The sequence below is a fragment of the Telopea speciosissima genome, unplaced genomic scaffold (genome assembly GCF_018873765.1).
Source record: "Telopea speciosissima isolate NSW1024214 ecotype Mountain lineage unplaced genomic scaffold, Tspe_v1 Tspe_v1.0052, whole genome shotgun sequence".
Classification (NCBI taxonomy): domain Eukaryota; kingdom Viridiplantae; phylum Streptophyta; class Magnoliopsida; order Proteales; family Proteaceae; genus Telopea; species Telopea speciosissima.
This window is the reverse complement of record NW_025317388.1, coordinates 123,949-150,925: the sequence shown is the minus strand read 5'-3', so window position 1 is coordinate 150,925 and position 26,977 is coordinate 123,949. Positions and strand designations below refer to the sequence as shown.

General features: G+C 39.0%; 2 protein-coding genes and 1 long non-coding RNA gene across 4 annotated transcripts; 1 reads left to right on the top strand and 2 right to left on the bottom strand.

The window, feature by feature from the left end:
- Positions 1-1,740: 1,740 nt before the first annotated feature.
- Positions 1,741-12,506, bottom strand: LOC122647457 (peptide chain release factor PrfB3, chloroplastic-like). The gene is made up of 3 exons (XM_043840852.1): positions 12,252-12,506; positions 2,403-2,620; positions 1,741-2,047 (listed from the first exon to the last, which is right to left on the bottom strand). The coding sequence occupies exons 1-3, from the start codon at positions 12,403-12,405 to the stop codon at positions 1,775-1,777; spliced, it is 645 nt and encodes a 214-aa protein (XP_043696787.1). The 5' UTR covers positions 12,406-12,506; the 3' UTR covers positions 1,741-1,774.
- Positions 8,945-26,404, top strand: LOC122647459. The gene is made up of 3 exons (XR_006330893.1): positions 8,945-8,956; positions 26,100-26,309; positions 26,353-26,404. It is a non-coding gene; the product is annotated as an uncharacterized LOC122647459 (long non-coding RNA).
- On the bottom strand, positions 24,563-26,277 carry LOC122647458 (ubiquitin-conjugating enzyme E2 20-like). Of its 2 annotated transcripts, none has more exons than XM_043840854.1 (6): positions 26,144-26,277; positions 25,669-25,696; positions 25,328-25,555; positions 25,180-25,243; positions 24,992-25,067; positions 24,563-24,892 (listed from the first exon to the last, which is right to left on the bottom strand). In XM_043840854.1, coding segments are annotated over exons 1-6 (531 nt in total). In that variant the 3' UTR covers positions 24,563-24,891. The 2 variants fall into 2 exon arrangements, with proteins under 2 accessions (XP_043696789.1, XP_043696788.1); XM_043840853.1 differs by having other exon boundaries at positions 25,008-25,067.
- Positions 26,405-26,977: the final 573 nt, after the last annotated feature.

The following is a 26,977-nucleotide window of genomic DNA, read 5'->3' as shown; positions in this document are numbered from 1 at the left end:
ATTGAGAACAAGCAGGAACGAGACCATAAGAGATAATTGTTGCCATTTAATTTGATAGAGTTCACCAGAAACGGAAGAAAGTCACGTCGCGACGAACCATTAGAACCAGAGGAAGCAGAAGTGATCTCCAAAACGTCTAGCATGGTGGCTGGTAAAAAATATCGCAAGAACAAAAACAAAATCCTCCAAAAAAAATTTCAGATCATTAAGGAGAGCAAAAAAGGGCCCTTGGTGGGAGTCAACTCACCACCAAGGGTGGGAAAAAAAAGATCAGCAAAAGGGAGAAGACCTCTCGCGAGAAAGAGAGGAGGCGAGAGGCCTATGGGAAAGCTAGAGGAGGTGATGGAGGGGCTGGAGGAGGTGGCGGAAGGGTTGGTGGAGATGTGCTTAGGGCAGAATTACGAAGAAAAGAAGAGAAAAAAAAAAGGAAAAAATTTAGATCCCATATTCCCGGAATATTTTTGGCTCTGATACCATGTTGAATTCCGTGAATACTAGCTTGAGTCAGAGTGACTATAGCCATCTTTATTTATAATGTAAAGAACATTCTGGAATAGGTACAAGAGACATAATTACCCCTGAACCCATATTACAACAATATTCTTCCCTAATTTTTCCTTTTCCCTTTTTCGCCCTCTTAAGGTTGTAATCACATTATAAACAAGAGGACCTCTGTCATTAATGACAAGTCAATTCATTCTCTATTCTCTGATTCCGAACTGGGTTTGAAGAAAGCACAATATTGAGAGAACAAAGAGTCCTAGAGAACACCTTCAAGCCGGACATTGGTTTGCACCATTAGAAGGTTTCTTCAAGAGCATCAAGCATCATCAAGGGTTAGGGTTGAGGGAAGATATTGAGAAGAAGAAGCAGAAGAAAACAAACCTAGGGTTTGTATGAAGAGAAGGATATGGAAGGAAGAGGAGATCATCATTGATTGGAGAAGTCTGATCTACTGCATCTCTAGAGGTTACCCAGAGACTTGGTTAACCAATTGAACAAATTCCTTTTTATTGTATTTCACAATAGGTTAGATGTTTGTGAAAATTCCTATCTAAATACCAGTTATATGTTTGGGTGGGATTTGTATTTTATTGAGCTTGTAATTGGGGTAACACTATAAGCCCCTTCTTATTTGTATTTTGGGTGTCTGTCGGCACTGGATAGAGAGGGGTTGTAGTTCCTTGGCAGTTGTGACTGCCTAAAGGTTGGGGATAGTAGTTCTCGTGTAGTTGTGTCTACACAAACTTGGAAGTGGGTGTTGTCGTACCTTCACAGTTGTAGCTGTGTAAACAGGAGTTGTGGCTCCTTGGTCCTTGTAGCGATCATAATTGTGATTGAGTGTTGAGCAATATACAGAGCTTTGTTAGGGCATTGCTCCGTGGATGTAGACACATTCCTGAACCATGTAAGACTTGTGTTGTGGCGTGTGCATATAGATATATTCTTGGAGTTTGTTTTCTACAAGATGGGTGCGCACACCGAGTAGACCTTGCCATAGGGTTGTTTGTGCTTGTGGTTAAGAGGCAAGGTATGTTACATGACTGATTGTGTGTGATTGGTAAAAAGGCCAATGCCAACCAATCTGTTCTTGGCAGCTGTGTGTGTGTGCCTATGTTGTTGAGCAACTGTGACACTGACGAGTGAGTTGAGAAATGAACAAGTTGGGGTTGTGTTTTGAGGATCACTGATTCATCCCCCCCCCCCCTCTTAGTGACGTATTGGGACAAACAAGATCATACACAAGAAAATGGAGATCATCAAAAACAAATATTTAAATCTTTAAAGCAGAGTTTTCTTCAGTGCCATAATGTTTAAATGAAAGGGTAAAACATGCTATCCAAACCTCAGGATAGACACCTTTAGGTCCGGCTTGAATAGTCACACAAGCCCCTTCCATGTCATATGGTCCACCAAGAAGCTTGGACATCTCATATCGATCCAAGAACTTGCTCATATCTACAGAGGCTTTATATGCTTGCTTGAAAAGCCTGGAGTTTATGGCATCTGTCTCTGCTAGCTGTGTAATCAGTTTGGCTTCTTCGGCCTGCAAAGAGTAGCATTACCGTCAAATAGAGACTACGATATGCAATCTATACATTCACTGCAGAAGAAACCTTAAAGGTCCTAGTTCCAGACTAAAGATTGAATTGACCAAACTTCCCACATGAATCTTTAAAGCATAACATATTTTTTTATTCCGAAACCATAAATATGTTTGTAAAAGGCATGTTTGACATTCAATTCCAAAATATACAGTTATCAGAGTAACACTAACATGTGCATAAGTGAGTCTGTTTGCGAATAAATACGTATTTGAGTTGATACTAAACTGCTTATCAACTGAATTTTCCTCTTCTTCTAATTAAATCCACATATAGCAACTGTGTGCAGAACAGCACCTTGTATCGCACGTCTCTGAGAGCATCCACCACTTTGGTACTATCAGCTAACTCAAAAAGAATTTTGCTTGATTTAGTAAGGTCATCCCAAAGGTTATATTCACGAATCATCTGTTCCTGCTTGATTTGTTTTGCTTCTTCCGACTCCAATGCTTTTGATGCCAGAACTTCAGCACGGAGGACTGCGTCTTCAATCTTCTTTCTTAATGAAAACAACCCTACAAATATCCAAAATAGAAAGGAAAATTTTTTTCACACCAGTTCGAACAAGAATATAGAAACATTGTACAATTTTGCAAACCCCACTAAATCATGGGGGGGGGGGGGAAAGAAATGAATATAAGTTTTACCAGTGATACAAAATCTGCATATAAACTAGTCCTTTTATCCAGCATTAACTTTTCTATTAGTATACTTATTTTTCTTCCAATGTACCTGTTACACCCCCCATCCCTGAACCACGGGAAATACAACCAGAGCGTACAAATACGCTCCCCAACCACCAGAATCACTGCTGCAGTATCAAAGACTAACTCATCCACGACGACAAAATAATAGATAAAAGGAAAGTATTAACATAAATGCCATCAAAGTCGGCAGAACTACATTGTAACATATAGTTAATAGAGTTTAAAGACATCAATACGACCTTTCCCATCAGGACCTATGTATTATACCAATGGTTCATACAATACATCTCACATGATAGGAAAGCAAAACAATACACTAAGAACCAAAAAATAACTGTATCAAAGTGTATCAAAAGACGGCAACACGGCCATAATCACTGTTCCCTCGGGAAATACACCTCACAATAGCACTCCGGTCCATGCTCCACGATCCCCGGAGTCCACCAATCTTCATATCCAACAGCGGGAGCCTCGTACTCTGTGCCAACCTGCTCGAATGTACCTACATCATCTAAAAATATGTTTCCTCGAGGAGTGAGCTCTACTGAGCCCAATGAGTAGCTAAGCCACACAAATAAGCACAAATAGTAATGAATGAGGTTGATCGCAAACCGTACATGATGGACAGATACCAAGGTGTCCCATACCACCGAGGTAGACCGTACATCACATATAGTTTACAATCATGCTACATGAATGTATGATGATGCATAGTTTCATTGTTATCCACCTAACAACACTACTAAGTCAGGTATAGTACTATAGCAACACCTTAGATAGCATCCCCGACATCGGTACCATAAACGGATGGTATACCGGCGATGACAAACCCGAGTTGCTCTGGAAGCCTGCCGTACCGGTCTCCACCAAGAGATGTACGCAAACCCCCGAGTCAAACCCCGTCCTGGCATTCGACCCGAATGACGGACGGTGCCCGAACATCCCGGTGAGTTGTACCTCGAATAACGGTTGACTCAGGATTTGATCGACGCCTAAACCCCTGTCGGTAATGGTCATAGTACTCGGTATACATTATCCTAATCAGCATTCATCTATTGTATGAGTAAGGTACACACATGCATAAACCAGAGGCCAAGTCCATAGATACCGAAATATGGTCAGTCGGCTATCCTCTCGCCCCTTTAGCACATACAAGTACAGGATGTGATTACCGAAAGCGGTCTGCTGATTACTACCCCGTTTCCACCTAATGCAGTAGACAACTATAAATACAATTATAAGTACGGCAATCCCAAGCCCAGCACCCACCGGTACTTGGATCCCGTTTCCAAAACCTAACTCCATATGCCATGAGTCCAATCCACCGTATGGGAGTCCCAGGTCCAGCACCAACCGGCACCCGGATCCCATAACCAAATCCGATACCATCTGCACCACAATGCCATAAGTAATATTAATATCGTAAGACAAGAATGTAAAGTCCTATCAATCTCTATATACGTATATCATCCTATGCCTTAATGACATACATATAATATAGCAAACATGCATGAATGGCATTCACAAGACATGACACACAAACAATCCATAAATTAAGACGATTGCTTAACTCACTCACCTTGGTTCTCGATTTAGCTTTCAATATCAAGTTCCTCGAATTGGCGTTCAATAACAAGTACTATGTCCCACAGGCTAGTACGCCCCCTAGCCGGGTGAGTCAACCTAAAGAGGATACACAATGTGTGGTAAGGTCAGTGTATTAGGATTATAAGAGGTGGGCCCCAAAAGAGGTCATATAGGCTGACACAGTGCCACAGGCATGAACAACAAGCCTGCCACCGGCAGAATGCTTCTGCCTATCACCCGTGTCTGTCCTTGATAGTAGCTGACAGGCAGATGCGTTTGTTACCAATAGGCAGATGCATCTACCTGTCACTCGTGCCTGTCCGCTGTCATCACAAGTCCGAGATTGGGTTGGATTTCCAAGGTCTTGGGCTAAAGTGGGGTATATCTAGGGTTCTTTAGGGACTTCTTAATCATAAGCATTACCCCATAAGAGAGGTTAGGGCTCCAATCCATGATGGGTCATGATTCAATGGTTCTTTTATGGTTTTGGCATCAAGGTCTTGAAGAATCCAATAAGGGGGACCATTAGAGTTGTGGGAAAACAAACTAGGGCTCTCAATGTGTTCCAACTCAAGACTAATGAGTATCATTCCCCTTTTGGTAGAGAGGCCCCCAAACCACAAGTTCCAAATCTAGGATTTACCCATAGAAGTTGGGGTTCCAAACAAAAGAGGGTTAAAATGTATATATGGGTCTTTGTAATTTACCCCTTGTTGTCATATGTTAGAAACCAGAATTTGGATAAACAAGTCTATAGGAGAAGAGGAGAAGAAGAGAAGAAGAGAGAAGAGGAACAGATATTTTTCATGTTCTTTCTTTGAAGGAAATACACCTATTTATAGATGGTCCATCAAAACCATCTACAAGCAAAGTCACCCAACACCCACCTGCATTTGACAATGGAGGCAACCTCCCAATTAAGGATGCCTCCCTTTGTTGACAATGGAGGAGGCTCCCAACACCCACCTACATTTGACAATGGAAGCAGCCTCCCAATTAAGGCTGCCTTCCTTTGTTGACAATAGAGGATGATGGGGGAATACCCAATCTACCCTTTCTAACACTCCCTCTCAAGCTGGAGCATATACATCAATCATGCCCAGCTTGTACAAATGTAGCCAACCCTCCCATTCCCTAGAGACTTAGTAAAAATATCAGCAAGTTGTCCTCCAGTCTTGACATACTTTGTAGAGATTATGCCATGTTGGAGTTTTTCTCTCACAAAGTGGCAATCCACTTCAATATGTCTAGTTCTCTCATGGAATACAGGGTTTGAGGCAATATGTATTGTTGCTTGGTTGTCACACTACAACTGCATCGGTGGAGAGTTCTCAAACCCAAGTTCAGTTAACAACATCTTCAACCAGACCAGCTCACAAGTAGCATGTGCCATGGCTCGATATTCTGACTCTGCACTTGATCTAGCCACTACACTTTGTTTCTTGCTCTTCCATAAGACAAGGTTACCTCCAACAAATATAAAGTAACCTGTAGTTGATCTCTGATCAATCGGTGATCCGACCTAATCTGAAAATCTCTTAACTCGTGTATGTCCATGATTAGTATACACTAACCCGCGTCCTGAAGCCTTCTTGAGATATCTCAAAATCCGAATGACAACATCCCAATGAGAAGCCCTAGGAGATGACATGAACTAACTCACAACACTGACCGAAAATGAGATGTCAAGCCGAGTGAAGGTCAAGTAATTTAGTTTGCCAACCAACCTTCTGTACCTTTCTGGATCATCAAGAGCATCTCCCTCATCTGCAGTAAGTTTGACATTGGGATCCATTAGATTATCAAGAGGTTTACACCCTAGCATCCCAGTTTCTATAAGCAAATCAAGAGTATACTTCCGCGGTGAGAGAGATATTCCCTTCCTGGATTGAGTCACTTCAACTCCTAGGAAATAATTCAATTTTCCCAAATCCTTAGTCTGAAATCTCTGTTATAGATGAGTTTTCAAACTATCAATTCCTGTAGAATCATCGCCAGTAATCACGATGTCATCGACATATACAATTAGAAAAATCTTGCCGGTACTAGTCTGACGAGAGAAAAGAGAGTAGTCGCTATTGCATCGTGACAAACCAAACTCAAGTACTACCTCTGTAAAGCGGCCAAACCAGGCCCTCGGAGACTGTTTCAGTCCCTACAATTATTTCTTCAATTTACAAACCAACCCAGACTCCCCCTGAGCAACAAACCCAGGAGGTTGCTCCATATACACCTCCTCCTGCAGATCACCATGGAGGAAAGCATTCTTGACATCCAGTTGATGCATAGGCCACCGATGAGACGCAGCAAGAGAGATCAGGATACAAAAGGAGGATAGCTTGGCAACCGGAGAAAATGTATCCAAGTAATCTACACCATACACCTGTGCATAGCCTTTGGCCACCAAGCGAGTACGAGAGCCATCAGCATTAACCTTGACTACATAGACCCAACGACAACCAATTGCAGACTTCCCAGCGGGCAATGGAACAAGATCCCAAGTGTGGTTATGTTCCAAAGCTTGTAATTCTTCTTCCATAGCTGTCCTCCAGCCAGAAATAGATAATGTCTCTACAATTGTCTTAGGAACAGGATGAGATGCAACAGTAGAAAGACAAGTTTGAAAGGTAGAAGATAAACCACAATAAGAAACATGAGAAGATAGAGGCTGTTAAACACACCGACGTATACCTTTTCGATGAGCAATGGGCTGGTCTAAGTCAGAAAGAATAGGGGCGGGGGTAGGATCAGCAGACAGCAAAGACGCGGCATCAAGTGGAGGATCAATGGGGGTAGCAGCTTCTTCCCTTGGACGACGGCGGTAAACGTTGATAACAGGAGGCTGCAAAGGAGATTGAATAACACAAAGAGGAATATCCTTATCGAAGGAAGGATCCACAAGAGGCTCATCCACATATGACTGAGACTCAAAGAAAGAAACATCAGTAGTAAGAAAATACTTACAAAGAACAGGAGAATAACACCGATACCCCTTCTAAACACAAGAATAACCCACAAAAATGCATTTAATAGCTTTGGGATCTAGCTTAGATAATCCCGGAGTATGGTCTCGAATAAAGCAAACACACCCAAAGATACGTGGTAGTAATGGAAACAAAGATTCAGAAGGAAAAAGCAAAGCATGAGGAATGCCACCACCCAAAAGAGAAAAAGCATACGATTAATAAGATGACAAGCTGTTAATACTGCATCAGCCCAGAAAGACTTGTCCACTTTCATTTCAAAGAGAAGGGACCGAGTAACTTCCATCAAGTGGCGGTTCTTCCTTTCTGCTACACCATTTTGTTGGAGTGTGTCAGAACAGGAAGACTGATGAATGATTCCATGAGTGGTCATAAAGTCAGAAAAAGGAGTAGAAAAATATTCCTGTGCATTATCACTACGCAAAATTTTAACATAACATTCAAATTTATTCTTAATTTCAGCAATAAATGAGGAAAAGATGGAAAACAATTCAGACCGACATTTCATTAAATATAACCAAGTAACACGAGAATGGTCATCAATAAAAGTAACAAAATATTTAAAACCCAGTGTGGACGTTACACGACAAGGACCCCAGTACCCCACACATCAAAATGAACTAAAGAAAAAGGATGTGTGGCCCGTTTATGGACATGAGGGGGATAACGCATACACTGGAGCTTTCCAAATTGACACAACTCACAATTTAAAACTAAAAGGGAACGAAAACTAGGAAAAAGTTTCTACAAACTCTGTAAGGAAGGATTACCAAGCCGACAATGGATCTGATGAGGGGAGGATGTACTCGAACAGGCAACCGAAGGTGTGTCCTTAAGAAGATATAGCCCCTCGGATACCTAGCCTCTACCAATCGTCTTCTTCGTCTGCAAATCCTGAAAACACAAGAATCAGGGAAAAAGGTTATGGAACAGTTGTAAGCATTGGTGAGTTGACTAACAGATAAGAGATTAAAAGAAAATTTGGGTAAATACAATGTAGAAGATAATGACAAGGAAGAAGTGGGCTGAATAGTACCAGTGCCTTTGACTGTAGCAAAGGAACTGTCAGCAAGAGTAACACTAGAATTAGAGGTCTATAAGGAGGAAAAGATACCTGAGGTTCCAGATATATGGTCAAGGCCCCTGAATCGATAATCCAGGGCCTAGAGGCGGAAAGACACGCAGTGGCATTACCTGTCTGAACAAAAGTAGTAGTGGAAGAAATGTCTTGAGAGAGGCCTTTCCTTGGTTGTAGCAGGCATATTCCTCCTCTATCATGGTCAAAGTCACACCACAGTCTTCCATAGGCACAAATAGGGATGCCGGTTCAGTACTAGCAGTGTTAGCTATCTTGGACTGTGGGGGTTTGCCATGTAATTTCCAACAACAACGTTGAATATGGCTAGGTTTGCCACAATGATGACAAGTCCTCGCAGGACCAGATTTATCAGACTTGTCAGATGAATCTTGAGTACCAATAGGTATTGCAGAGGGAGGATTTTTAGCAGGCTGACGACCCCCACCGCGACCACTACTAACAAGGGCAGTGCTATCACCATAAGAAGAAGCTCAAGTTGTGTCACAGGATACCCGTAGAACTCGAGAAAAGGTATCTGTAAGAGATGGAACTGTAACACCTCCAAGAATCTAAGATCGAACAGATTCGAATTCTGGGCCCAAGCTGCCCAAGAAACCCATAACCTTCAATTGCTCACGTTGTTGTTGCATTTGTGTGATATCAGATGTAATGGGCAGCAAGGCATTCAGTTCTTCGTACATTCTTTTAAAGTCTGCAAATGTTGTGTAACAGGACGACCTTTCGATTAACCCGATAAAACTCTTGGGACAGCTCATAAATCCTAGAGAGATTGTTGTGTCCAGAATATAAAACAGCTAGATAATCCCATAGTTCTTGAACAATATCAATGTGAATCAAAAGATCTACGATACTACTATCCATAGAGTTCAACATCTGTCCTAAGATATAGGCATCAGTAATCTCCCACGTAGTTGTATCCATGCTGGCAGGTTTCTTCCCAGTCAAATGATTTTTCTCACCTCTACCTATGAGAACCAAGGATACAATCTTGTGCCATTGCTGAAAATTCTAACTGCCTTCCAACTTCTTGGAAGTCAGGAAATTTGATGAAGAGGATACCACCTCAATCACCATCTTTGTATCCTTCGATGTCTCACCCATGAATGCCTTCAAACAAAAAGGAACACCAAGAAAATACCAAACAAACAGCAACAGCCTCAAACAATCAATAGAAATACATAGAACAAGTCAATCGAACATCACACAGCCCATCACACAACCGAACATTACACGGTCCATAAAAAAAAATCGATAAAATCGATTTAAACATATATCTCAGCAATATTGAGAGCAAACCAGCAGCATAACAATCCCAAAAATCGATTCATAAAATCGATATCAAAGTAATAGACTTCAAAATAGTCAAAATCCAATCAACCATAAACTAATTTAAAAGACATCGAACCTAAGTTTGAGTAATGATCGATGTCTTTAAATCATCATGGCAGCCTTCAAAACTTCAAAACTGGGGTAAGCTACCCCCTGCAGCAGAGAAGAAACCAAAAGTCTTCAAAACTTGATTGAGTCTATCCCACCTTCTTTTGTCAATTGCATAAGCAATAAAAGGACCGAGAGAAAGGAATGGAAGCGTGTTCTTCTTGATCAAATCGCTCTTATATCTCTGATACCATGTTAGAAACCAGAATCTGGATAAACAAGTCTATAGGAGAAGAGGAGAAGAAGAGAAGAGGAACAGATATTTTTCATGTTCTTGCTTTGAAGGAAATACACCTATTTATAGATGGTCCATCATAACCATCTACAAGCAAAGTCACCCAACACCCACCTACATTTAACAATGGAGGCAGCCTCCCAATTAAGGCTGCCTCCCTTTGTTGACAATGGAGGAGGCTCCCAACACCTACCTACATTTGATAATGGAGGCAGCCTCCCAATTAAGGCTGCCTTCCTTTGTTGACAATAGAGGATGATGAGGGAATACCCAATCTACCCTTTTTAACATCATAAATCCCCTCTCCATTAATGGTTCCACTCTAAGGTTGGTGAGACCATTAATGGTAGGAGATTCATAATAAAAACCCACATTAAATGGGTGAACAAGAGAGAGGAAGTGATAGGATTGAGAGAGAGAGAATGCTAACCAAGGATTGATGATGGTAGCTTGAGCTCCACCACCTCCTCCTCCCTAATCTTCTTCTCCTTCCTTGCCTTCTTCTTTACTTTCTCTTTTCCTTCTTCTCCTCCTCTCTTGCTCCCACGGTTTCTCTATTCTATTTCTTTCCTTTGTGTTTGCAAATGAGAGGGAGACAGAGGATATTAGGTTAAGTTGCTTTAGTCCTTAGGGCTTGTTTGGGTAGATCTAAGTCCCTAGGTCCATTAGATAGGAGATGTTTGGATGGCATAAGCACAAGGTCTAGTTTAAGTCATTGGGCCCTTGGATCCACTTGGGCCCATGGCCCAAACTCAATTCTAAAGAAGAGTCTTAGAGCCTGTGCATAGGCGTGAATTATTCGGATAGTGACTTACTCCCATTCGTCATGAAGTGGGCATGGGTAATAATGGTGCGGGCTCTGCAGATTCTCGAAATGAGGGAATTCCAAGAATTTCCCCCTTTCTCTGTCGATGAATCTATCCTCAACGACTTTCCTTGTGTCACGATCAACAATCTTGTGAGATGGCTTGAGTATCATGGCCCGCAACTCACTAGCGTAATACGCTCCCCCTCCTACACACGAGGTTCAACCAGACTGGAAAGTTAGACCGGGTTATTGGGCACGGGTTTAACAGTACCTCCCGCTTTCTCAGTAAGTTTTTCATTTTTTAAGCAAGTTTGTCATTTGAAAAGTGATCATTTATATTGTTGTAGAGACATCATTCCTGGCCTCTAGACGTGCTTTGTTTCTAAGTTAGTACAGCTGCATCAAAACTTTTATTAATATTAAGTCAATTGTTCTCTTTTCTTGCTTACCATATATCCAAAACTCGGTCGATCTAGGTTTCCCTATGTCATCTAATACCTATTCTATTTATTTTCTCTTGCCAACGTATTCTCTACTGCTTTCGTTATCCATATGATGCTAGCATTTATCTGTTTTATTGTAAATCCATTCTGCCAGAATTTAAATCTTTGGCCCCAATTTTCATCATTAATTCTATAAAACTAAACAGAAATACTAAAATAGCCAAGCCATTCCACAAACCAAGACTACTGATATACCTTTCTGACACCGACCTAAAATCTTTATTTCACAAATCCTCTATTGACACAGTAAAAAACTTTATCAAAACTCAGAGCTTTTAGCTTCAACTATCTAAATAAACAATCCTACTCATAGAAAATGCCACTAAAACAACAAAGTTAATCATTTATCTGATCACACATCCCATTGAATCTTTTTTCACATCAAATTGGTATCACCCTGCTCCTAAATCTATAGTCTAATTCCAGCCTGCGTCTTCCAATTATAAACAATACACAGTACAACTCAAAAGAAAAACGAAACCTAATTATGATATTTCTCCAGCCCACATCTTTTAGTCGGTCTAGAACAAACTTTTTAAGTTAAAAAGAAGGAAAGGCAGTGCTTGTGGGACTCCCGCTCTGTTCTGGATAACTGGGTTCAATCAATCCATTTCAAATAAGTTAAGAACCAAACTGGGTTCCTCTAATATTCATGCAACCATTTGAAATTGGGAAGCTCAAAAGTACAACAAGAAAAAATTAGAGCCAAAAGTAACTGTTTGAGTTACATAACTATCGCAGATAGAGAGAGAGAGGGAGAGGGAGAGGGAGAGACAGAGAAGATACCCAATTCTTTGTAGACCTTGTCCTTGTCCTCCATTGACTGAGAAGCTCGAGTAGTTGAAGAGACAACTTGAGACTGTATTCTTTTTAAAGCTCCCCAGTTCAACCGGAATGGAGTTACAGTAGTTCTTCCCAAGGTTATCCCTTCCAGTACCATTTTTGCCGCCAAAACACAGAAAGCTCACAGTGACACAGCTTTCTTTCTTCACATTGCCATAGCCGAAAATTAAGGAATTTCCGATGATGTCTGCTCCCGCACTCAGGACTGTATACGTATCTATTTGTCTACCAAAATTAGGAAATATGTGGTGCGTTGTGTGCCATAAAAACTGGTAGTCCACCCAGTTATAGATCATTAGCTTGGTGTAGAAACTCAGACTGAATCATTGTTGTGAACTTGTGTGTGTGCCCTGCCCACACAGTTCACCAAATTGGAATCTGCATCGGAATCAGCAATAACCGATTCTGATTTAAATCGGCAAGAATCTGCCTGACTCGGTCATAAACTGACTTAGAATCGGTTAAAATGACCTGAAACTGGCAGATTTGATTGGATAATTTTGAGCCAAATCGCCCCGATACAATCCCGATTCCTTAACCTGTGGTGCAGCCTCTGGGAGACCAGGATATTTATCAAGAAAGACCCACTATAACCCGAATTGTTATCCTTTCTTGTAATAAAAGAAGCCTCACCAAGGTCTTTCATGTCAAATTCCTTAGATAATATTTGTTTTGTGTTATGCAATATTTTTAGGTCACTGCTAGCAAGCAGGATGTCATCCACATAAAGAATGAAAAATAGAATTTTCTCCCTCTGATCTTGTGATATATACACTGATCCACTTTGTTTTTCACAAAATCGAATGAAGTCACAATGCTGTCGAACTTCAAATACCACTGCCTAAAAGCTTTTTTGAGATCGTAAAAAGACTTCTTGAGTCTACACACAAGATGATCTGAACCATCCAATACATCCTTAGGTTGAACCATATAGACTTCCTCTTCATGATTTCAATTGAGAAAAACGATTTTAACTTCCATCTGATACAACTCCACATCAAAATGAGCTACTAATTCCATAATCACTTTGAAAGAATCCTCTGAAGAGACTGAAGAAAACGTCCTATTGTAGCCTACTCCCTCTCTCTGAGTGAATCCCTTGGTTAACAGCCTGGCTTTAAACCTCTCAACTTTTCCTTTGGAATCTCTTATAGTTTTATATACCCATTTTGTAACCAGTGGGTTTACAACCTTTAGGTAATTCAACAAGCTCCCAAACATCATTATGCTTCATCAATTGCATCTCATCTCTCATCGCATCTAACCACAAATCTGATTGAAGACTAGAAACAATGTCCGAATAAGTAACTGGATCAACCACACAACCAATGTCATAGTCATATTCTCCCAAATAGACCTCATAGATAGATGGTATAACTAACTTTTTCTCCCTGATGGATCTCTATAATGGTGCCACCACTGCCTCACCCTAAATCTAAGGAATCTTAGCTGAAACTGCATCAATAACAAGATCCGAAACCGCATCCTGATTAAAAGGAATCTCATCAGGTGCTTCATGAATGTCAGGGACCATATCAATATCATGCTCTTAAACTCCATCAGGTGTAACCAATGGCGTAGTATGTACCAACCATGCCATTATCTCGAATAATCCGAGAACAATCATTTTTTTCGATCACATCAAATTCCAGAAACTTCGTGTTGAGGAAAAGTCCTCATACATAAACTCCAATCATCTATCATGATGATATAAATGTTTTGATGATAACAAATAAATCGAATTGTACTAACTCTTGTTTAAGATGCATAGATAAGAGCATGGCACCAAGTGAGGGGAAGCACTCAATTCAAGAGATTAATGCTCAAAGCAATTTTTTCTATCTTTCAAGACATCAAAGAATCATGAAAAATGGAGAACAAGTTTTGAAGATAAAGATCAAGACAAGTTAGAAGAACTTACTTTGTAGACACTCAAGAAGTTCAAGACTTGAAGAATTCAAGTTGTACTTACATACTTTTAAGTCACAAATGATGTAATGCACACATACACAAGCATGCATTCATTTAGATAGACTTTAGGAGGTTAAAAATAACCCCAATTCATGTGACCAAACTCATTTAGAAACCCCCAAGTTAGTCCAACAAAGGACTTAACTTATTTCAGCAGAAATTAGCTGATCCGGCATACCAGATCATAAAACGGCATACCAGATCAGTTGTGGTCTCAGAAAAATGCCTGCAGTAGCCTTCCAACATGTGCTGGATTGTGATCCAGTATACCAGATCAAGCCTTGTTGTATTTTACCCTGAACCGACATACCGGATCATGATCCAGTATACCCGATCATGATATAACCATTGTGAATTTGACCGTTAAATCAAAGACCTTTTGAGGAAGTTTGGTGAACCGGCATACCGGATTATGTGTGTCTAATTGAATCTAATATTAAGATAGATTCCTAATTAATCTGAGCTACCTAGCCTATAAATAGGCACCTGTTTAAGCTCTAGTTACTACTAATCACCATCATTAAGAGACTTCATTACAAGCTCTACATTGCAAATAGCCTCAAGGGAGAATTCAAGCATTCATTCAAGCACATTCTCTCACAAGCTCCTTCACTTCACTTAGCATTAAGCTTCAAGTTGAAAGGTAGCACACACTACTAAGGTTGAGGTAACTGTTTCTTTAGTACCATTTATTTAAATGGTAGTTTGAGTCCTCTTGCTCGGAATCAAGAGTAGTTTGAGTCCACTTGCTCGAAATCAAGATTAGTTGGTTGTTTGAGTTCTCTTGCTCTTAATCAAGATTTGTACAAGATCTTTTGCTCATTCTCAAGATTATTTTTAGTGGAATTCTCTCTAAGGTGAGAGTAATGGATGTAAGCAAGTTTTGGCCGAACCACTATAAATCTTAGTGTTATCTTTGTAATTTACTTGTTTTATATTTATAACATTTTTATTTCCGCAAAAGTTTATACTTTCCACTATGTTTATAAATTCACCCCCTCTAGGTGAATTCACATTTGGTATCAGAGCAGGAGCTCAAGACCTTGATTATTTTTAATCTTATTAAGAGTTAAAAGACCATAGGATCCTCTACAAATCGAAAGATTAAAGGATACAATATAACTAGATCACCCTTCTTTGAAGGAGAAGGATTTTCCGATTGAAAAAATCGCTTCAAAAATTTTGTGTGTGCTAATAATATTGATGCGTGGGAAATCATTGAAAATGGACCTAATGTCATTTACAAACCCAAAGAAGAACAGACTATCGCTAAAAAAGCAAAAGTCCAACTTAACTATGTAGTAATTAGCTATATTTAATGTGCTTTGGAAGAGAAAGAATACAATAGAACTTGCATGTGTGACTCAGCTAAGGAGATATTTGACAAACTGGTTGTAACCTATGAAGGTACCTCGGAGGTCAAGCAATCCAAAATAGATATGCTTGTAAATGAATATGAACTGTTCGAAATGAAAACTGATGAAGATATCTATGCTATGTTTACTCATTTTACTAACATTGTGAACAAGTTGAAAGGTTTAGGTAAGATCTATACAAATGGAGAAAATGTAAGAAAGATCTTGAGATCTCGTTCCAACAGAGGGGTCATTGCACAAGCTAAGGAGCCCCAGGCTCATCAGAGGAACAAGCACGTGCAGCTGAAGTATCATCTCATCAGAGAGATTATCCAGCAGGGTGACATGAGAATCTCCAAAGTGGACACTACTAAAAATGTGTCTGATGCCATGACAAAGGGTTTGTCTCCTGGAGTGTTTGAAAAACACATGAAGGGCAATGGTTTAAAATATATGAGAAATTGGCTTTGATGTACAAGTGGAAGATTGTTGGATTTATGTGTCCATCAAACCCGGTTTAATCCGATTCAGTCCGATTTACTTTGTATTGAACCTTTTATACATTTTGGTTTAATGTTATCATATACGATATAATTTTTTTGAGCATTATATGTAACGCCCCCAAAACCACCCTAGCGGTTTAGGGACATTGACGGTCCACAAGATCGTTTATGTCAAGGAGATATGAATCGGAGTAGAACCAAAACACAAACACATGTCTAAAATATATAGATTAAGACTTCAACTAAAGTAGGGTAGTCAAACTAAGTTATTACAACTTCCAAATTAAATTTAAAATTCTTAAATAAAGATTATAATCTTCAAAATTAAATTAAACTCAAACAAATAATAAGTTCTTCTAAAATTGAAAGAAAGTATAAAATTTTTAATAGTAGTTGTCATCTTCTACTCTAAATGCTTCGTCCTCTTGGACCCTCTCCTCTAGTACATCCTCACATCCAGGTTCACATTCATAAAGTTGTTCATCTGAAAAATGGAGATGGTAAGCTTCAGGAAAAGCTTAGCAAGTAAGTCCACAACAACTATACATGTGTGAAAACATGCACAAGTAATACAAAGTGTAAAGACATACAATAGTATATATATATATATATATATATATATATCCGAAAAACAAAACAAAACAAAATGATCATAACCATATTTTCTTATCACCACTACCGTAATGAAAATATATATGACAACAATCAACAAAAGATATATCGAAAGAACATAAAATAACAAACACATCACTCCCTAATGGACTAGTATGAGCTAGTAACCATACACTGGTCAAGGCCCTCATGATAGCGGCATATGAACTCCAGCTATGATCAATTACAACACCACTGTCCCCTCTCAACATCAAGAAACTAATGGAGAAACTAGTGACCAAACTTGCCCCAGTCCTCCTGGAGAGTTTTTTTTATCATTACTCCTCTTTCTAGTAACCCATATAGCTCTAATAAGGGTAAGCCCGTAGCTCAAAAATCCGCCGACTTATCCTTACCCCAACACTTTAACCCATGTCAGTAAGGTAACAGAAAAAAACATCCATGCTTATACATAAAGCTATACAATAAGTCTAGAACTTAGGGTTAGCCACTCCCTATATTCCAAACACTAAAACGTTTAATCAAGAGTTGTAAAAGAAAGAAAAAAAAACTTAGAAATAAATCAAGTTTCATCAACATATCATGGCATAAAATGCAATACATAAATTGAGAAGATTTGGTAAAATCTTCGCACAAAGTTGTCATCAAGCATATTCAATTCCATAGAATATAAATCGATAAATCAAATAAAAATCAGATTTAAATGCATCATCCAAAAATATCATGCATTAGGTTATAATCATGAAGAATCATTCATAAACCTTCATCATATTATCAACAAATAGGCATTGGATTTATTAGTCTATAAATATGACATTATTAAAATTCTGCTCACACATATGTGACTTAAATCATAAGGAAATCATCATTCCTTGCAAGCAATCATGTGTGAACAATTTAATTGAGTAAAAATCATGAATGAAATATGTTTTTGGCATGATAAAACTCAATCTAAAACTAAATTCCAGATTTAAACAATGTTTTAAAACAAATTTTATATGAAGAAAAAATATCAAGTATAATGATTGAAGATCTACTCACCTTGTGTGAAGCAACTAGGGTTTCTATAAGTGACTTCAAATCAATGCTTCAATAATGTTGATATATGTCTTCCTAATTCAGAACCACTTTTATGCAGTCCTATGATTAAGGTAATGATGAAATCAACATCAATGTATTGCTTAAACTCGGATTTGGGAAACATAGATTTTTGACAGAATGACCTACCTTCAGTAAATCAGTGATATCTCTCTGCTCAGAACTTCGTTTGGGTTGAATTAAGTTGGGTTGTGAAGATAAGAGATTAGGAAACGTTTTATTAAGAAATAGGATTTTTCCAATTCGGCTCCAAAAAGTATCAAAATTGGACGACAAGTTGCTGGTTCTGAACAGTCCGAATTTCCTTCTTCTCCTTCCTTCTTCTTCTTCTCTTCCTCTCTATAGTCCACGAATTTTCCTCTTTCCCTCTCTCTCCCTCTCTCTCTCTCTCTCTCTCAAATTTATGATAAAGAGAATGATGATTGAGATTTAGTTATGGGGATTTAATCCTAACAAGAAAGAAGGTGGGAAGAATCCAATTTTATCTCTAACTACATCTATTTACTTGTCCTCCAATAAAAATATTTTAAAAGGAATCTTGACTTAAGATTTTTAAATTAAAATTTTAGATTAGGTAATTTAATTTTAGCTAAGATTTCTTTTTTTGTTAGGATTTTATTTTATGAAGACTTTCTTTTTCCAAGTTTGAGTTTCCAATCAATTGGAGATTGCCATCTCACCTTTCCTTATCAATCCACAATACTTCCTTAGCTAAAATCTATGACCTCCCAAATTAGAATCGTGGAAGCCCATTCTAAGCCCTATAAAATTATAAAAAATAAAATATTTAATTGCTCTTCTAAAGAATAGAATCTTAGACCTCTAACAAATTGAATTAAATGTCTAAGCACTAGGTTAGGTTACTAACTGTGAATTATTTTTCAAATCAAATTATATATGTTATAAATAAAACCCTAATTCTACACTTAGACAAGGAATAAACTCAAAATGAGGGTGTTACACTAGGGCACACTACTTACCATGCATGCATGTGTGCACCTCCAGCTAGTCCAAGTTCTTACACTTCAGCTTGCCCTAATCCTGCATTAGGTAAAAGACCAAATTACCTCTAGTCCAAAATCAGGGTATTACATTATATGTCCGTAAGTTTTACTTAAAATGGTAGTTACGACTAGGGTTTGTGTTGGGCACCCTTATCATATGGTCGTCGCATTGGGTATGCCTAGACATGTGACGTCAAGGTACGAATGCGAGTACTCACATGTTTGATGTCTGTATTGGCGAAGAATATACTTTGTCAATTTCCTCATGTATTACTGTCGGATGTAGGATGGGATAGACATGTGTCACCGAGACCCTGTACCTGAGAGTACCTTGTCACTGCAAAATGTGACCACAGTCTTTGGTTCATCAATAACTGAGACTCAAGTGAGTCAAAGACGGTATTCTGGGAATGCGCAAATATTTTTTGAATGAAGGAGTTACTCAACATGGTCACCACTGCCCAATTGGGAAACACCAAGATTGAGGTTGTTTGTGCATGGTCGGAGTGAAATCTGGATCTAGTGCCATTTTAGAAATGGTTTTTGCAAAACCTATTTTACATAAAATGATAGATTATATGTAGTTATTTAATTAAAATGTTTTATCGAGTTTTACGGGACCCGATCATATACACTGACACTCTTATATGGACATGTACTATAGAATGGGGTTTGACAATACTAGTGTACATGCCCTAGATTCCATAATGCTGGTGTTGATTAGTGGTGGGTTGGTTCATAATGATTTATTATCATGTAGGGATTTATTTGGAATTTACTAAAATAATTGGTTATTTATTTAATTAATGGATGTGGTGCTAATTGTAATTATCCATAAATTAAAATAAATAATTAATTATACTATTCCCATTAGATTCTGCTTCTTCACCAATTAGAAGCACTTCAGGTTTAAACAGGTTCAAGCTAATGAGGAGAGAGACTGTCAGACTCTCACTAGGATTTTCCAATCAGGGTTTTAGAAACCCTGTCTATATAAACACCAAAAACGCAGAAGGGGTGCTACTCCACGTTTTGCCTGGGGCAGTGCTCCCCCCTTCCACGTTTTTGGCTTAATCACTTTGTCTCTTGATCTCTTCTCTCTACTTCTTCTTGCTCTCTAGTTATTGAGAGTTAGGGTTTTGGAAACCCAGATTTGTGATTGAAGAACTGAAAAGGATCTACGATTGGCTTGAAGAACCTTTGCTGCACCATTGGAGATTCAGATCTGTTTACCTGGTGTGCTCGTTGGAGGAAGAACCATTATCTATCGGAGGAGCAACACTTGAGGCTCATCAGGTTAGCGAATTCCTGTTAATTTCTTTAGTTTTAATTATGTGATTATTCATGGGATGCGAAAGAAACCTGAATCAATCTCTTTCCGTTACACATTCGGGTATGGGATTGATCCCTCTTTCCATGGGATGAAAAAGAGATGAAATTTCTCTCTCTTGGGGATCCCATAATTTTATGGGACAAGAAAGAGAAGGATTTGGTAATAAATTTTTATACCAAATATCATTAGAGTTCCCATGGGAGACCATGGGAATCCCTAAAAATTAAATAGGGTGCCCTGGGGGCAACCCTGGAGATCCTAAGAGTTGGGAACTTAAAGTATACAGTTTATTGGTTTACCAAGGTGAACCGCAATGATCCCATGGACCGTACTTTGACCTACACAAGGGATGTATGTACATTTTCCATTTCCATGGCAAACATAATATCCTCTTTCCACTTCTTAAAATTTGACCTAGTAAGAATCTCAATAGTGACCATGTTATTGTTGACAGAAAAGATAATTGAAAATTAAACAATGAACAATATAATAATTAGCATGATGCAAGTATAGCTTAAAACCTTATAAACAGATATATGAGAATTTTACACACAACATTATGAAAACACCTTTGGGCTGAATTCTCAACATGCAATTGTAAAAATCTCTATATATCAGCGGTCATGGGAATACAACTCAATTTTAAAAATCCACCACTTTTGGGTGTGTAGAATTTTAGGGTCGGCTTATTCACATGCATGTTGTATATGTACCCCTTCAAATATCAACACATGATCACCACATCTTTGGGTGTATGACCACACATTAGAGTTGAAGGACATCCCTCAACTGTATGAGACCGGTGTTTCACAAATCCAACAAAGGTCGCTTTGGCGACTGCATCCTGTTGAACCCATGAAACCCTCTATGGAATTTACAAAAAATCCTCACATCCTTATTAATTTTTGTGTTATTTTACAACTTATGACAAGGGGCTTAAATGTCTCAAAATTAACATAAAAAACCAATAATTCTGTTCATCGAGGTAGGTATTTCAGCAAGTCAGAAAATTAGTTCGGTTCCTAATGGATAGAACCGACAAATCTCAAGAAGTGTGTATGATAAGAATACCCAAAAAAAATTAAAATATGCACATTGGATCATAACAGAAGATACCACTATGTAGAGCTCACAAAAACAGAATCAACGCAAAAAACGGGAGCCCAAACAGAGCCTCCACGTGATGGCGGAAGTTTGTAGGAAAACTAGCTCGTGGCCGTGCCCTGGCTAGGCCACACATGCTCATGCGCTGGGTTTGGGCCAGATCCAAATGGGCTGGGTCAGGGCTGGCTAGGCCAGGTTCTGGGTCTGGTTCTTGCCCGGGTCTGTATGGTTCAAACGCCTTGTTCGGTCCGGTTTAGTTATGGACCAACCAGTCCGTTTCAACCCCAATCAGCAGGTAGGGTTTTTTGGTCATGAAAATAGGTCGACCCGATGACGCACGTTAACAGCTTAACGGTAGTTACAGGCGCACGATAGCAAACCCCAAATTTTTTTTTTTAAATCAAACCAGACGACGAGCGAGATCACCCACCACTGTCGGCTGTACGTGAGGGTGTGCCTGGCGGCAGCTGGTGGCGATCCACCCACCGAAATTCTCAAAATTCCGAGCTCTACCATACTGTATAGTTTGTTTCATCAACTTTTACCGGCTAAAAAAATCGGCAGAAAGTCTATGCCCGTACGGGTTTTCCCAAAATTAGAAAAAACCCCAAAATCCTTGATTTGAAACGAAAAAATTCGATTCCCTTAGCATGATCTATTATTTTTTAATGGGAAATTTACGAAACATCCCCTGAAAATGGGTCGAAACTCAGATCACCCCCTGAAATTTGAAAATACTCAGATCACCCCCTGTATTAGAGGCCAATACTCAGATTACACCCTACCGTTAGTTAACTGATGAAGTCAAATAGTTAAATTTATTTAAAACCCTAAACTACCCTTGACCAGTATATAATTATTATTTTACCCTTTAATCTAAAAACCCCAAAATCTATCTTCTTCCTCACGCTCTCTTCCTCACATGACCTGCAACTCAATCTCGTCTTCTTCCTCGCAATCCAAAACTGGCTTGCAGTTGCACCCAAAAACTGGGTCGCAATCCAATGGATACCCCACTCTGCATTTGCTTTCGATAAGAATACGCCTTCTGGAACCTCAAGAAACAACCCCAATTTCTTTTTCTGCCACCATTAAAGTAACTGTTGCTACAATTGGGTTCGCTATTTGAATCGAATTCTCATCTTCAGGCATCATTTCTGTTCAAGGTTCTTTTCAATCTCAATTAATTCACTACCGCTTCTCTTTATTGATCGAGAATAAAGAGTTCAAAAGAGCCCTTTTCTTTTCATAATTGGTTTTTCATACTGAGCTGTATTTGATTTTCATCCTCTTCCTTCTGTTTTGGATCAGAGGGGAGGGCTTGGTCCAGCATCACTGTCGTCAAGGAGTTGGAGGCGACAGAGTCCACCACCACCAAACAGACAGGGGTAGTGGCAACGGCAGCGGCAGAGGTAGAGGTAGAGGTAGAACTCTCCTTCTCCGCGCAAGCGCAACAGACAACAGATGAGAATAAGAAACCTAAGAAGGGCAGGAAGCTAAACAGAGGCGAGGATTTCGGAATCTTGCAGGCACTCTTGAGCATCGACATCGTTGCCCATCCACCTCATAACCCGCCTTTGGAACTGGTTTTCCGTATAAGCGGCTCTCAACATTTGAAGCTGCTTTCTTTGCTTTCTTTACAGAGCGAGCAGCCACCGGAGAGATCGATTCTTCCTCCACCATTTGATTCTCTATAGACTTCTCGTCTTCCGACAGCTCCTAATTGATTGGACTATTCAATGAATCTTCGATAGTTTCATCAATCGTGGGCATCACCGGAGTTGTTTTACCCTTCGACCTAGCCCGTTTCTGTTCCTAACAGCGTTTTGCGGGCAAGTTGCAGAAATGGAAACCCCCTCTCTCGCTTCCCTCTTTCAAGCTCTACACAGAAAGAAAACTAGAGGAGAACGGAGGAGCCTCGGGCAAGTTGCAGAGTAGAGGAGGGGTGGGGGCTACTAGCCGGCGAGGGAGAAGAGAGGAGAGAGAGGAAAGGGTGGGGTATTTTAGGTTGAAGATGAAGGAAAAGGTAGTAATGTAAATTTAACTCTAATGATTTAGTACAAGGGTAAAATAGTCCTTTTACACCAATAACTAATAGCAGACTAACACCGTTAGTGTAGAGGGGGTGATTGAGTATTTTCAAATTTCAGGGGGTGATCTGAGTTTTGACCCATTTTCAGGGGGTGTTTTGTAAATTTTCCTTTTTTAATTCATATAGGTTTAAGAACGGATTTATGGAGGCTCTGATACCACATGTTAGAAGAATTTGTTTCAAATAGGGACAAAACCATAGAAGCCAAAATCTCCATAGGGCGTTCAAGAACACAATTAAACAAATAATAGAGAATCAGAGATAGAACCAAGGTGATGAGAAACACAACGGAAAATAAAGGCCCACCAAAGACCAAGGTGCTTTCCCTCTATTCATAAAGATAACTGGCTTGATGAGAATACCGTATGCACATGGATGATGAACATTGAATATCTCCCTCTCTTGCCAGAATGCACTCCTCAACAAAGATTGAGAATAATTGTTGTGATGGGCTAGGAGGGAGGGGGGACCTAACTCTCTTTATATAGTAATTCCTATAGGGCCTCTCTCATCATAATCCCAGTAGGAATCGAACTGGCCCACACTAAGTCAATTCACATAAGACTCCTAATATAATTCTTTATTAGACCAATAATACAAGGAGACTTAATATTAGTTATAAAATATTAGATTTAACATTAATCCCAATAGGATTAAAATTCTAACACTTGACACCCATCTTAAGCACAATTATGGCCACACATCTAGTGACACATCCACATACCAATTATGACCACATACAGAAATGCCTTCATTTCCTCTTCATCCACCCCGATCTATGATACTATTCGGAGTGAAGAAACAAGGTAATAAATCCTTTGTATGTATTTTTACCCAAAAAAAAAAAAATCCTTTGTATGTAAGAAGACTCGAGAGATTTGGGGGATAAGACCAATCCGCAAGACATGGGACGATCCAAAAAGCATGAAATTAGCAATCCACTAATAGTTCTTTTACACCACATTTATTTATCTAGATTTTGGGACTAGAATGCATTCTGAAACAAGAAAAAATAGAAGAATAGAGGGGTTTCAGAATGTGTTCTGCAACCAAAATCCATTCTGAAAAAATGCATACCAAACACAGCCTTAGTGTCCAATTAGATACCCAAAAACAATTTTCATTTTTATCCCTTATTTCACGATGCTTAGGACCAATGTAACAGGTCGTTTCTATGAGACTAGAAAATTCCAATGCTGAAATGTTATATTGAATCAATGGTGTGAAAAAATTATGAAATTTATAGGCTTGTGGAATTCCAACTCACAAAGGTTCTGTTACATTTATAAATGCTGTAAAAAAAAATCTGAAATTTGTAAGCTTATGGAATTCCAACTCACAAAGGCTATTTTTAAATCTCCAGCTGAAGATTTATTGAGAAACAAAAGAATGAAACACAGTAAAGTCTAAATAAAAAACAGAAACTCCTTTTCATCTTCTCCCTTTTAAGAAGGGTATGCTTTAAATTCTAAGTAGAAGCTTTGTAAGACTTCTCCACCATTTTCCTGTACTCTGCAAAACGTGCCAAAGATTAAGAGAGCTTGATTAGAAAATTTTTATCACAAAGAAGAAGCATTAGAATCAAAACCTTTCTTAAATACTGTGAATGACCATTGTTTATACAAACCTTCTTGATTACTCCATAGTTCTGCTGCTTGAGTATTTAGAGGTGAGCTTATGTTCGGTTCTGTATCCACAACACAAACCCAAAACAAATTAACATTCATAATAACCTTCAATTGTCTTCTAAATATAAAACTTAATTGACCAAACTATAGCAGGAAGGGAAAGAAGGTTACCTCCAAGCAAACTCTGGATAGAGATTAAAATGGTTCTCACATCATATGCTGATGACCATTTATCCTGTAATTTTAGACAGATTTTGTATTCGTTCAGATTAGAATCACCAAGTCTAAATTAGAAACTGAGACAGAGTATAATCTATACCTGAAGGATGTCCAAGCAAATATTTCCATAAACATCCACATTAGGGTGGAAGCAGCTTGTTTCAAATTTGACCTTGGGAGGTTTGAAGGGGTAATCAGTTGGAAATGAGAGTAAGAGTTTGTAATCTGTTCCTTCAAAAACAGTATCTTTGCTCCCACAGATTGTACCCTTCCAGCAGAATATGTTGTCTTCCTCAGGAAAAGCAGATATACCAGTATCCCCACTCATCTGAACATAATAAATCAAGATAAAATTGTAAAGAACGTTTAAACAGATCTAAAGGTAAACTACTGGAATTTTTTTTAAAAAAAAATGCAAAAAACAATTGAATGGTTTCTTACCATTAGGGCCATCAGTTCTGACTGTAGCCTGTTCAAATGAATTTACAGGAAAAGATACCAATGATATCAGATAGAAAATATAGAATTGAAAAAAAAAAATTTAAATAAATATCCAAAACGGAAGATCTCCCAGTTCAACAGAGATCCCCCAAGCCCAAAATTCCCACAAACAAAAGTGCAAAATAAATCAAGAAAAGACAACATTCTTGCCGATAGGATTTTAATATTCCCCAAACTGAGACTCAGAAGTCCAAAGAAAAGACCTAAAAATGTAGAAAAATTCAAAATCTAGGGTTTCTCTTGTGGCGGAAGGTCCAGTAAAGAACGTCAAAGAAAAAGCCAACACAGGAGGAGGTAAATAGCACTGTTCAAGATCAACACACACACGCAGACGGAGGAAACCAGAAAACCCGCTTGAAGAATTGGGAAAGAAATGCCCAATAATAAGAAACCAAAGACATGTAACAATACATACCTTTTCAGAACAGATTGGGTGTCGACGCTCTTAGCGACAGGGGCAGGTTGCTTTGAGGTCACCATGGTAGGTGTGGGCACGGGTGTGTTGCCTTGGTAACCCTGAGTCTCCGAGTAATTATTAACCGTAGCCATTCTTGAATTTGAGAGAGAGAAAAAGAGAGAGAGTAGAAGAAACCGAGATGGAAATTCTTCTTCTTTCTTGAGGAGGAGAGCAGAGATCGAAGAGAGCGAGAGATTCAAAATTGAGAGACAAGAAAGAAGCACAGATAGTGCTCCTTCGTGGACTTGGAGAACGGCAGAGGGGCGAGACACGAGAGAGATGAGAAAATGAGAGGGACGGCAGGGTTCGCTTTTAAACAGTTCTCACATATGAAAATGGTCCAGTGGAGCCCATAGAAAATTTGAAATTCTTTTTGAACGTTTAACCTGAACGGCGCAGATCGCTTTTCATCCCAACGGCTAGTTCACAATTTCCCCCTGGTACAGCAGTTTAAAATCACATACTCAACCTGGCCGATGTGATCCTCTCCTACCAACGGTTTTAGTAATGGGATCGAGATCGATCTCGGTATCCGATACCGATCCGGACCAATCCGGATCGGATGGGTTTACTCCTGATTTCTTAAAACAAAAAATAAAGGATTTTTGACAAATGCAACCCTGAAAATGCTCATTTGTCCAAATGCCCTTCTACAAGTTTTCTAATTGCAAATGCTCTCTTACTTTCAAAATATTGTAGCATTTTGGTCCAATCCGTTAGAATGGGACATTAGAGGTTAGTTTTAGGGAATCTAATGACTAAAATGCCCTTTTGATTAAAACCCACAAAAAT